At 36.8% G+C, this 13816-nt stretch overlaps 1 protein-coding gene across 1 annotated transcript; it reads right to left on the minus strand.

Moving 5' to 3' along the window:
- Nucleotides 1–3728: 3728 nt before the first annotated feature.
- Nucleotides 3729–7703, minus strand: LOC103772547 (solute carrier family 41 member 2-like; the record flags this gene model as incomplete). Its single annotated transcript, XM_008939880.1, has 4 exons — nucleotides 7013–7703; nucleotides 4907–5018; nucleotides 4210–4230; nucleotides 3729–3798 (listed from the first exon to the last, which is right to left on the minus strand). Coding segments are annotated over exons 1-4 (758 nt in total), but the record flags the coding sequence as incomplete, so codon positions are not given.
- Between the last annotated feature and the right edge of the window lie 6113 nt (nucleotides 7704–13816).

Consider the following 13816-nt stretch of genomic DNA (forward strand, 5'->3'; position numbering starts at 1 on the left):
TAAATATTTATATTTATATCTATAAATATTTACAGTGTTTGAAGTACAGTCAAGCCTCTGCAAATACATGCACTACATTCAAATATTACAGCAATATTTAAGGAAGTGCAGATAAGACTCTCCCTTGCATCCTTCTTAAATATATATGCTAAACGAACAAAATGGCAAGCTACGGAGAGCTCCATTCTTTTTCTCCTTTGAAGAAATTTTGGAAAAAAATCCAAAAAATCCCTATTAAAACAGAAACATTGTAAAATTCTTAATACAACTTAGAAGTCAGCTGCTGCCAAATGGCATCATGCTTCTTCCCCCTACTATAATCTACGTGTTCATGTTGTCTTTCTTGAACCAAACCTAACAACTCCATGAGGGAGTTCATGGAAACAAACTTTCTTGCTAGTTTGACAGAAAATGTTATTGTTATTTTTTGTAGGATCAAAAAGGGTTTATATCTTCTACAAAATAGAATATGACTGGTCACATGCAACCTCGTAGCCATGCACAAAAGCTCTTAGGGTTTGGAAGGGAGAAAAAGAGCAGGACCACTCCTTTCAGTTGCAGAATTACATAAAGATCAAGTTTATTGTGATACTGTGGAACAGGTGGACCTAAACAAAAAGTCTGTAAGTCATATTGCTAATGTCTAACCCTGATAACACAGCGTTAAAACAAGAGTCTGTGTAAGTTTACAGGGATGACCAGATGAGCAGTGGTCTTGTGTTGTGAGTGAGGTTTTTTTTTACTTCCTCTTAAAAACTGAAAGAGGAATAGGGGGAAAATGCAGCAGTGTGAACCAAGGTAAAAAGACTGACTGAAACAGATCAAAGCTGAAGAATACAAACAATATAAATACACTCAATATAAATATTATGCTTGAATGGACAGTTGACCTAAGTACCCCTCACACAGTTATGGAAACACAGCATCGGGCAGAGGGAAAAGGGCTTACATGAGCACTGACACCAAAGGGAAGTACAAGCTATGCCCTGGGGTAGATTAAAAACACAGTCTTGATACAGATTTAGTGAAATGACTGATTCTAAAGCAGATGGGAAATTGTGAGTGACCAGTAAGAAGCAGCTAAAGTAGGAATTCGGACAACAAGATGAATGAAGGTGATCAGACAACACTAAAACCAGATGTATTATGGATAATAGAACCTTGCCAACAAGACATTAATTTTTGGCTGACCACGTAATGACAATGAAGGAGAGATAACTAGTTTACAGCTTCAAGAGCATAGACCTGCCTACAAATTCAGATGCAATTATAAACTAACTGAGAAATAAGGGTATTAATTAGTTCCAGTGCTGAACACATTACAAATTTCCTCCTCACAAGATATAGCTATTCACAGGGGCACACTCTTGCATTTACTGTAAAGACAGTATCTGGTGGGGAGACAGCTAGTGCAAATTTAGGTCAGAGAAGGGAAGATTAATCATACAGCAGCCTCCAAATAACTGTTTAGTTATGTTCTGAATTAATAAACTCCTCCTATTTTCACCTAGGATGAGAATGACAGAACCGAAGATTGGATGGCTAAAAAGAGTAAGGGTCAATGAAATCAATGTGAAGAATGCAAAGGTCAGAATAACCTCTTTCATAGAGGTCTAAGAGAACTGGCATGTAAATGCAGGTCTAGTAGTAAGGGTTTTGACTAAATTATCCAGTAAGCATGGATACAATATGATACAGTGCCAGTTTTTAAAACCTGGGGGAAGCAGAGCAATCAAGGCAATTGTCCTGGAGTTCAAACTAATATCTGGAAACTAAGCCCAAGCTGTCACCTGTAAGAAGTTACATGTAGCAGGTTTCCACAGGGAGAACTTTTTTTGTGTGTTTTGTTTGTGTGTTTTTAACTAATGGTTAGAAAAATTAGAGTTCTCGTGTATTTGTTTGCCTTTGCACTAGCACTAGGGAGGATGTGTTTGGGTATCCACCAGCTTGCAGACCTGTGCACATTGCAACTAGTAGGAAACATGAAGATTACACACAAGAGAAAGCTGGAAGGTTCTTTGCAAGATAAAAGCCTTTTTTTCCTCCTGTTTTTTGACATATAGAAACTAAATCTAAACTTGTTAGCGTTATCCTCATAAAGATTTATCTATACTGTTCTTGATTTGTACAGTATTGTTCTCTCAAACTGCCACTGTGTTGTTCACATGCACACAAACTCTACACCGTTTAGTGATGAACTCTTCAGCAGCTAGAACAAATTAAAGCCCCCACTGGCAAAAGACAGAATGTTCACTGAACCCTGGCAAGCCTCTTCCTACTCCCTGTGAAGGATGTGCAGTGAACTTACAACATGACTAAGGAGGTCCCAGAAAATATTTCAGTCACCTGTGTCACTTAATCCTCAGTCTGTCATGATTCTTGAAGAAAACAGGTTATACAAGGAAATGAGAGGCATTAGAAAACAAGTAAATAACAACAACAACAAAAAAAACTAAACCTCCACAAGTCTGTTGATGCAAAGCTGGAAAGTAGCTTGGTGCCAGTGGTGCTGTGACAGTGACTTCAGGCAATGCCAAAGAAATTGGAACTCCCACAGACCACATAGCACTGTCTGAAGAAATGTACACTTCACTGAGCTCTTCTTGGCCTGTTAATTAACCTTCATGGTAGAAGGACATGAACAGAGCTCGCTAACTTGATTTGGCCAAAGCAAACACAGAGCAATTTATGGTACTGGGGCGAGAGGAAGCCTTCATGGCATGCTTGAGTGAAAATCTTTGAAACATCTGCTGATTTATGTTTCAGTGAGACTTAATGACTGTGATAAGTGGCACTGGCAACACTCCTCAGGCTAAGCCTTCTCAGAACGGACTGTTTGAGTCTTGGTAGGAGCTTGGGCTTCAAATGGCCAAACTGGCTCTAAAAATACGTGTTCAAAATATCTATACATCATGTTAGCCCACAGTTACTGGGATACCTTTAAGAATATTATTTTGAGCTAAGGAGAGTGACCTGAACATTGTGATGCCAACTTTAGTTAACCATTTAACATGCAGCCAGTGCTGTGGAAACTCCAGTTTCGTGTGTGTGTGTGTGTGTGTGTGTTACCTTGACTTCAAGGTTCAAATGAGATGGCACTGGTGAGGGTGGGGAAACCAGCCACTGATTGGCCCAGAAAAGAAGTTCTGGAGTCATGATCTGGCAAAGGTCATAAGCTTAACTAAGCCAAAGAATAAAAGATCCCATTAACCAAAGCAGAAGTGGTGGAGCTGATTCTGACCCTCTTTTTTAAGCCTTCAATAAGGCACTGGTAGATCTTGGACTCTGTGTATTTTTCACTATGCTATACAAGCACTTTGAATCCTCAGACCACAAACTATAGCAGTCAGTAACAAATTAAACAACAGGTCAACACAAAAAAAATAAGGTAAAAGACAAAAGTATTCATGCCTGACAGTAAGGGCACTAAGGTTTAACACAAAATAGTGTTAATGAACATTAAAAATACTCAGAAAAGTAAGAACGTTAAATAAGCAGAAAACAAGACTGAATAGCTAAGGCTGCCCTTGATAAAGATACAACAAAACATGTCAATTCTTATGTACAAAAGAATGGATATAGGGCAAAAGTAATCAATTCCTATAATGGGCATGATACAAGCAAAACTTCATAGGACTGCTAAGTCTACATCTATCACAGTGTGCATTTGGGCAATAACTCAATATAATGTGGTAATGACATTTGTTAGTGACAGAAAACTGAGAGACCTTGTCAATACAAAGTTTGTAATATTGTACAAAAAACAAATCCCTTTGAGGATTGCAGCAATGAAACTGGATTAAAATCAACAGTAGAAATGCAAGGTCATGCACTTATAGACTAATAATATTTCTGCCAGAAGATAGGAGTGACAGTTGTAAATAACACAAAAGGAGAACTACTAGGGCACAGTTACTGATCACAAAATGACTGTGAGGTCTGAGTCTGACACTGCTAGGTGACTAGGTACATATAAACCCAGAAAGATTCAAGAGGAACAGGGAAGTGCTATTCTACTGAGCCATAGTAAGGTCTCATCTGGAGTCATATACACCTTTGACCAAACATTTTCTAGAAAGATTCATTCAAGCAAGAACAGGCAGAGGGTGAGGGCCTTGTTGGAGAATGGAAAAATGATCTCACAAAAAGAGAAACACTGTGTTAGGCAGTGTCTTACAGAGACAGCCAGTTCAGGTACCAGCACGAGTTTAGCCACATTATTAGAACATACTATTCACTGTAGATATTCATACACACATAAAATATATATGTTGCAGTAATCTGGCTTGCTTTGGCTAGAAAAATGGAAGAGATGGAACATTCCTTGAGATGCAGAAAAGAACTATGACAAATATGTAAGAAAAAAGGCACAGGAAAAAAAACTAGTTACATTATTTTACAGTGTTGACACAAAAAATAATGAGACCCTACCAAAAAAAACCACAACAACAAAGAATAAAATTATTTAGCCAGACAGCTACAAAAGAGTTTTGTATAGTTTGAACAACGAAGGTTTGTAATAACAAAGCTAGCAATGCTTTATTTTGGTGCCACACAAATAGTCTTTAGAAAAATGGGTTTAAAACATATATGTTTCTTCAGCCTGTTCAAATACCCTCAAGGCCTAAGAGATCTGTCAGCCTTACAGAATACACATGTAAATCTCAAAAATGTACTTTCTCTCTTCAGCGTGAAGATTCAGAAGAGACCGAAGAAGTAAAATTTTGATGTGTGAAGATTAGAAAAGGGTCACCTTTTTAACTTTACCACTTTGATAACAGATTTAAAGAGCTCCCATAACAACCAGATTAAGCCACAGATGTAAAACACTTGTATTTCAAGGATATGTGTTCCTTTTTTTTAAAAATATGCAACATCTGAAGAGCAAAGAGGAAGAGAAAGTTACTTACAGCAGTTGACAGCCGGGATGCCAAGGTCATTTCCAAATTTCCTTTGAGACCAAGAAGTGCAGGAACCAAGATAAAAACTTCAGTAACATTCTTGAACACATCCCAATGCTATATAAACGATACAGTGGGAAACATTCAATTGAAATATTCTCTTTAGACCATCCAGAAAGTATTCAAAAGACTCTGTAACTCATAAATTAATCCTCTAAAAACAAAAATCAATCTTTTTGTATTAGACCTGAAAGTTTAGAGCCAGAATTGTTATCTATCTAGATAAAATAGACTTATGACTGCATATTACTACTTCAAAGATGAGAATATCAAAAGTAAGAGATATCGAGCTTGGCCTCAAAACAAACTTATTTTAAAAGGATGCCACTAATCTGAAGTTGTTTTTTTTTTTTTTATGTCCACGACTTTAAAATAGTACCAGGTATTATGACTGCTCCTAAATTCTGCTCTCAATTTACAACAATATTGTCTTCTTTTCCCTTCTGGTTGTGTAGAAACCTCATGTAAAAACAGCAAGGAATTAGTTGTCAAATGAACAGAGCGTGTAAGTGAAAACAGCTTATCTTTAATTTTTTTACTTCTAAGTGTGAAATTTAGAAGAAAAGTTTTCCAAACCCCAGATTTTATAAAGCAAACTCTCCCATAACTTTTCAGGCACTGAGTTCTCAACACTGAAATAATGTGCTACTTTGTGTCTGTCATTCCATGTATTTAGTTTCCAATCATTTACCAACTTTAACAAAAGTGTAAATTGTCTTTGTATACAATGATTTGCAATCACTTATTATTATTTTAATTTTGAAAAAGGGATTCAGTTTGCTAATGTAAACAAGATCTGAGAATTACCCACATGTGAAGTTTCTTATGTATTTACTACTGGGAAAGAATAGCCATGAAGTAGTCTGTAAAAAACAAGCTTAGAATGCTTTGCTGCCTTCAAATTTTCATTTTCAAAGCAAGTTCTCATGCATTTCAAAACCCTGCTTTATTGCAATCACAATTTAATGTTTAGTTTACAGTGAAAAAAAGGTAGTACTGACACCAGCAATTTATTTTTGTCTTTGTGCCACAGCTATCCCATTTGTGGGGAGCTGGATAGGGAAGACTATAAAGATGAAAGGTGATTTAAAAGGAAAAAAATCAAGACAAGGTGAAACATTTTGTTGGAAGCCAGTAGTGGAGTAGGCAAAACATCCTCTTTTGGCTGATCTTTGCACTGTCTCATGCAGTAAATCATATGTTCAGTACAAACACAGCATCTGTACAAAGAATAAACTGGCAAGATGTAAATGGACAAAGCACAAGATTGGTGTAAGACAGTGCAAAGGAGCAGTACAGTCTGCATGTCAACTTTAAGTTTCCTTCTTCTTGATGTATAAAAATGTCTCTTCATTGCAATTGCTTCAAGTCCAAGCTTCCTTTACCTTCTCAAGATTTTGACTGACAGGCACCACTTACCCCTCTCTAACATTATTAATTCTTTAAGTGCAGGTAAAGAAAACCATAAAGCTGAATGAAACAATGGAAAACAAAAGGGAAAATAAAAAAAGATATTAGTTTCTCTACTGTTTTTCCATTTTAATATTCTGATTTTTTTTTTTTTTTTTTTTTTGTGAATGTACTCATACAGGAAGACAGAATCCATGAAGTTTGTATTTATAAGAAATTTCTGGGTACTAAAAAACAAATTAGGCAGGAAATAAAAGTAAACATAGCTTCCAAAACCCAAAACTCATCTGTATTGCAGCATCACGGTTAATTGCAATTCCCACTTGACTGTGTATACATTTATTAGTGTCAACAGAATTTTGAACCATTACTGTATTTCTATCCTTCATTAAAGCAGAAGATAACAGTTTTATTTATCAGCTTGCTGCAGCTAAGTGACAGCACTTACCATGACTTGAATGATTCCAAGTTAAACATTGGAACAGTTTAAGATGAGTTTGGGGAACAGGAGTTCATAGTAGCCAAACCACAGACAGATCTAATTACTGCTCAATATTGTAAATATCTACAATATCACGCCTTAAAATTACAAACCTCACAGACTACCTGTTAAAAAAAAATCTTCAAAAACAAATACCAACCTGTACAATATCCAAAACCATGCCAGCAGAAACAGTTCCAAATCCTGCTAGCAAAAAAGGTACAAGTATCTGTAATGCCATAATACTACTAGACTCTTTGGGTTGTTTTCTACTTCCTTCCACAATGATATCTTCATTACTGTCACTGGAGAGGTTGTCTTCCTGCAACATGGCATCTGTTTCTGAACTGTCCATTCCACCACAGTAATTATAACTGGCAAAATCATCATATTTAGGGCTACAGGCAGATGGGCTGAGCCCATTACTGCCATGAAAACTTGATTCCAAGAGGTGATGGTACTCTGCATGTTGTTCAGACCTACCATTAAAATTGTGTCCTGCTGGTTGCAATCCATCTTGCCAGACACCATTCACTTTTTTATGTCTTTCATCCTGGTTTATTTGGTAAACAACAGGAACCATACTCAAAAGCAGTCTCAAAAATCTATCAGATTGAATTGTATTAAAATTTATGGTCCACTTTACAAAACCTTCTCTGTCATGAACTTTGCTATTTGTTTTGGAGATGGCAGATCTACCTTTACAGTTAGTCATAGTGCTACAGAAGTACAGGTTGAAAAGCACTTTGTTCTTCAGGTGTCAGCAAGGAAATCTTGTAGATGAGTCATCGATTGTCACACTTGATTTTAAAACAGATAAACCAAAATGATCCTTTTTTGCACGTAGAAATGTTCTTGCATTGATCTTGGATCTGCAACAATTCCATAGGCAAAACTGTATCTGCCAAAAAAGTAAAAATTATATAGTCAAACTTTAACGTACTTTAACTCTACAGAAGACACAAGATACTGGTTTAATTTTTTCACCCAATATGTTTCCATAGCAAATATTTGTAGAAGTGCTAATCTCCTCCAACGTTCAACTGCATAAGTTGAAATAAAGTAGAAGTTAAAAAGGGAAAGTTGGTGGGTGGGGAAGTTTCACAAACTGGTGTACTTTCCAGTGGAAGAAAGAGACAGTGATGGGGACTGTAAGTGAATTGGTGAGGGCCTCACTTTTTGCCTTCAGGCAGATACTGTGTGTAGCCTTAGGCTTCCAGTGGCCTTGAAGGCACAGAGACAAGTTTTTCTGGGAAGTGCAAGGGTATGGTCAAATGGAACCCACATGGTGAACTGTGGGGCCACTGTTGTTCATCCCACTCTGTGCTAATGGCAAGGAGCCAGTAAAAAATAAGGTCAAACCCCCTCAATTTTCAAAATTTTTTCAAAGGTGGTAAACCCAAAGCAATATTCTGGGTGGCAAAGGCTTAAGGTGTTGAGAGTCCCTGCCCAACCATCCCCATAAAAAGATGGCAAACTGGTATTGATATGTACAATCGAAAAGTATGCTAATTCAAAAACGTGCTAATGCATGCTAAATTATAATAATTGATTTTCCTCTGAAACATAGACATTATTTTAATTATAAAGAGCTACTACACACAAAGTAAAACTGGATATTTTTTCATAAAATACTACTATATCAAGGAAAGAAGACAGCAATGGAATTCAGATCAGTTAGTCTAAACTAGTTTAAATCAGTCTAGTCTAAACTTACAGTACTGTATTTATAAATAATGCATGTTAAAAATTATTAATTATTAATATATTAAAAGTTAGGAATCAGGGTAATTAAAGGATATGTAAAAATCTTATTTTAATTTAATTTTTCGCGGGTTGCGGGTATTTCCTGAAAGATAGGTTATTCTGATGTCTAGTAACCGCTAAAATACAATTATTTGTTCAATGTTAACACTATCATCAGTTTGGTTTGCTTTCTGCAAATCATGCAGATGTAACCCTTTATCTTTCATGTTTAATGTGACTTAGTGTGCATTTGTTTCTATTTTGAAATCTCTATTATGGCAGAAAATGCAACAATGATATATTGGCAGTCCCAAGTCATTTGATGTTTCCTCCTTCAGAAGCCACTTTACCTTCCTCTTCTTCAGTTTTCATGTTGTGATAGTAGTTACGGTAATTTACCAAAAGAACAGTCTTAATTTGACTTGAAGCTTTGTTGACTTTGGTGTTTATTAGTAGACTCCATGAATACAAGTAAATGATTTGCACAAACAAAGAAACAAAGGTCAGCAGGCTACATCAGCATGCTGTGGGATAACACAATTCCACAAGCTCAAGACACTGTCTCTAGGCAAAGCTGTGAAAACATACGTTTACAGACTGCAGGAAATAAAAATAGTTTAGGGTTGGAGGACTTTTAATTTATGTTTTCTAAGAAAATTTGACTCCTAAGATCATACCACTCATGTTATGATCCCTGTCCTTTCCCTCCTTTTGTTTCAATGTTTTTAAGTCATCCAATATTTCTGGAGCAATTTCGGATAGAGTTGACAGAATAGAAGTCAACTTCAGAAGTCCCACTGCTCAAGGAATTTGTGGGGTTTTTTTTGAGAAAAAAGACGACTTAGATACAATATAAAGGCTTTCCCTCTGCTAATTGCTTTATCCAAGGGCACTCTGGCCAAGAAGTAAATATTTAGAAGATGACAATGGCATTTATTGCTTGATTTAGAAAGAAGTTTTACAAGAAAAAAACTATCTTTTTTCCACATAACCAACAGAAGAATTTAAGTAACCAAGATTTCTGCTATATCTTTTGTATGAACCTCATGCAAGTGCATAAAAAACTCCTAGGCCTTAATTCTGTTTTCCACACACTTTAATTAGAAGTAACAAAACAACTTTTGCTGCTATCCCAGAGGAGCTCTAGCCGCAGACCAAAATGCTGCTCTGTTAAGTGCTACAGAAAGAACACGAGGCAATTTTGTTTCTTCCTGGCCTCAATGTGGCATTATCTATGTAAAAGGGGGAAAAAAAAAACAAAAGGTGCATAAGAAAAGGCAATCAGTTGTATCATGAAACTATCAACTATTTTAAACTTCTGTGACAACAGCAAAGAGATTTATGGAAGGATCAAGAGGAATACAAGAAAAGAGAAGTTCATGGAAGCTGAGGAAAATACAACTTTTAACAAGGGTTTAGCCTAGAGGGCCGAAGGTTGCCAACTGCTTTATGACAATGGGAGATGGCACACTACTTAAGAAGCTTGCAGGAGGGATAGCTTTTGATTACTTTAACCAGCTGAGTTTCATCTGGTCACAAAAACCACCTAGCTCAGAGAAACTTTATGATTGAATTCAAGCATGTGATGTAGAGTTAAGATGTAACAGTATTCATGATGAAAGACTTATTTTAAACCCCAGAACCCCACTGGTGTTTTTGGAGGGTGGTGGTATTTTTTTCTGAGAGGGGAGCGGTAACAAATGAAAGATTTTGTTTCACTCACAGGGAAATACATTGAGAAAATTTCCCAATAGCTTTAACAAGGCAGAGTCTGGCTCTCATTGTGGTTTCTCCAATATGTCCTCCAGTCACATCACAAGAGTGCTAAACCAGTGACTCATGGATATTACTCATTGGTCCAGAACTTTGACAAAAAAATATTTGGGTTAATTACCCGTTTCTCCTTTTAATTTCTCACTGTGTTGGGTTTTGTTTGTTTGGTTGGTTTTGTGTGTTTTGTGGGATTCTTTTTTTATTTTTTTTTAAGTCTTCTGGGAAGGTTGTGCTTTCAGAAATGAATCATTCAACCAATAAAAGGAGGAAGAGGCTGGCATGAGCAGCTAACAGTTGTATAGTACAACATAGTTAAGCAGTTTGGATGACATTTGTGGTTTTCCTACCAAAAAGATTTGGAGTGAGTTAATGATAAATGAGGAAAACCAAGAATTTACAAAGAAAGAGAAACTGAAAAATGCACCATACATAGTATAAGAGAGGAGATAATTATGAAGCCTTCTGAATGTATCTAGTCTTTGCTAAAAACCTGTTCAGATAAAGATATTTTCCCAAATGTCATCTGATGCAATAATTTAATCCGGAGTTACCTGACATTAATATAACTGTTGGGGCGGGGGGGCAGGGCTGGGGAAAGAGCAGTGTTGTACCTACGAAATGTGGCAGTCCATCTAGGGAACAGTATGATCTCAGGCACAAGAACTTTCTAAGAAGCTTTATCACTGACAAGAACAACGCTGATTTTATGGTGTGGTCTAAAGAAGATAAGGCCAGCTAAAAAAGCAAGCTCTACTTGATTAAGTTATAAGAAGAAAAGGAGGTAAATACCTCAAAAATCTCACCCCCACTTTCTGTAGGAAGAGGATAAGTGAAACTAGTTTCTTTCAAGATATCTTGTAATCAGGAAGTTACAGAGAAAGATGAAGCACTAAAATAAAAAAAAAAAAAAAAAAGACAAGATCCTTTGAGAAGCCAGGAAGCAGCCTCCAATTTATCATATCTGGCATGTTACACATGAAATGAAAGGACACCTTGTCTTTGTCCCTACAAGCAAAATAATGAGCTATGCCCAGACTATGAAAATAATTTCCATTTCTTTATTTTTTCCTAAGTACCTCCTTTTAATAGTTTCTTCTTCTCCATCTTACGTTTTATACCACATAACAATTACTGTATATCATTCACCTTTCTCTCTCAGTCCTGCAACCATACATAAACAAACACAAATAGACCTGCAAAAATAAACAAATGGGAAATTCAGCCATGCCCTGATGTGTGCTGAGGACACGTTCCTGAAAAATGAGGTGCTTAGTAATTCAACAAATAACAAAACAATCTTACCCGTAAGAATCAAGAGAATTGATTCCTACAGCAATTTAAAAAATACACACGGACACAGTATATACAGTGTGGAAAAAGAACAGGTAGAAGCAGATGCTGTGGAAAATAGAACCCTGAGCTGGAAGAGATGCTGACTTTTGGAAATGGAGTGCTGTTTTAGAAATATCTCAGATACTTCAGCTATAAAACTGAACACCTGATCATGATCACGTTTTTTCATCCTTCAGCTTTGGTTAACCTTGGTTCATCTGAGGAATATGAAGATGACAAAGAAAATGTAACTGTTCAGGAAGAGGCAGCAAGAACTCTCTTCATTATTACCCAGACAAATTGCCAACATTGTTTCAGACACGCCCATGATTCAGTTCTCAAGAACATGGGAAGGAGATGCTTCTTCTATGCATTCCCAGGGTTTCAAGAACATCTAGCAGTAATGGGATTAAGCAATCAGTTTCTACAGCCAAATTTGATCATATAGTGATTAGACTACTGATAATTTATTTAAAGCATGAAAACAATTAATAATTAAATCACCAAGCTTTTAAAAATACTTCAATAAAAGGGGAAGGGGGAAGAATGGTTATTTCACGGAGTATGAAACTTTTATAGAGTCAACATTGTGACAGGCTCAAATATTTGTCAAAGTCTAGATCTAGTAAAAATAATTTTCTGATTTCTTTGAGAGTTTGTCTAACAAACGCAAAAGATAACACCTATCTAAGTAATACTGGGGGCTTTCACAGGATCCAAAGCTAATCACAATACAGTCAAAACCCATTTTTCCTAAAAGTGGCTAACATTTTTTTACAGGTAACTTTTTAAGGCAGTAATTATCTCTGTGTTGCACTTCTAGGTAGTTCACAATAAAATACAACAGCTTAAACATGTCTGGCTGAGAAACACCTCTCAGCATAAGAACAAGCCTTGGAAACGGATTCACTAAAGTATTATGAAACATTAGTGAAATACTGAGCTTTAATACTTTGCCATAATAAGCAGTGACGAAACTGGACTCTCCTCTGGCTTCAAAGACTCTTTTTTTTGTCTTCAAAGACGAAGCTAGATGCTTTTCAATTAAAGGATGGGAGGCAGTGGGCCCAAACTGAAACACAGGAAATCCCATGTAAATGTCAGAAAAAGTCTATCTTTTTCTTTTTCACATGAGTTTGGCTGAACACTGGTCCAAGCAGGTTATGGAGACTCCACCTTTCATGATATTTGAAACCCATCTGGATGTGGCCCTGCACAACCTGTTCTACCTGACCTTATACTGAGCAGAAATGGCTAAATAGGAGATTTCCCATGATCCCTTCCAACCTCAACAATTCTGAGATTCTGTAAACTTTAGGGCTGCCTTTAGGTTCCGAATAAGGTGATACAGGGATCTGCTCAGCCTCTTCTCCTACTATTGTGTCCTGTACACATGTATGTTACAAGTATCACACTGACATCTTCACCGCAGCGGTGGCTAATCATTTACGTTGCTGTAGCAGACCTATCAGTAGAAAGTGAAAGCCACATCCTACCACCTCAGCAGTACAGAGAACAAACAGACTGTATTACCATTAACAGTTCGGTAGAATCTGGAACACAGGGTGGTATGCTGAGTATCAGATACTTGGTGTTGAGTATTAAAGACTGTAGAAGAGATGAAAATTAAGAAATGTTGCCTGCAAGGCAGACATATGGGCATTACATATGATTTCTTTAATATTACGCAGTAAACTAGTTAACACATGGTGTTTATTTTACAGCAGTTGTAGGTTGAATAAGTAGCAGAAGAAACAGGATAAAAAACAATGAGAGGTAAAAACAGATTAAAGAACCTCCACATGGCTTCTTGAATATAAGACACTGAAAGAGTGACAGCCTCAGGCTCATTTTTCAGACAAGTTTGAGGCTGCTGCATTCCACTTCCTGAACATGGCAGCTTTCACTTTTGGCCCCAAGGAAGAGAAAAGCAGCTGTGAGAAAAAGATTTGGTTTGCCTCTGCATTTCTACAGCAACTCAGTCAGAAGAGATGAAAACAGAGCCAGAAATGAGGTAGCAAGGCTGTGAAATTGGGCAGGCTGTAAAATCACCCCATGGAAAAGCAACACAGATCACATCCTGCCCATCAAAAGCAGGTGAGAAAGTTTGAAG

The sequence above is a fragment of the Merops nubicus genome, unplaced genomic scaffold (genome assembly GCF_000691845.1).
Source record: "Merops nubicus isolate BGI_N331 unplaced genomic scaffold, ASM69184v1 scaffold52884, whole genome shotgun sequence".
In the NCBI taxonomy this organism is placed as follows: Eukaryota; Metazoa; Chordata; class Aves; order Coraciiformes; family Meropidae; genus Merops; species Merops nubicus.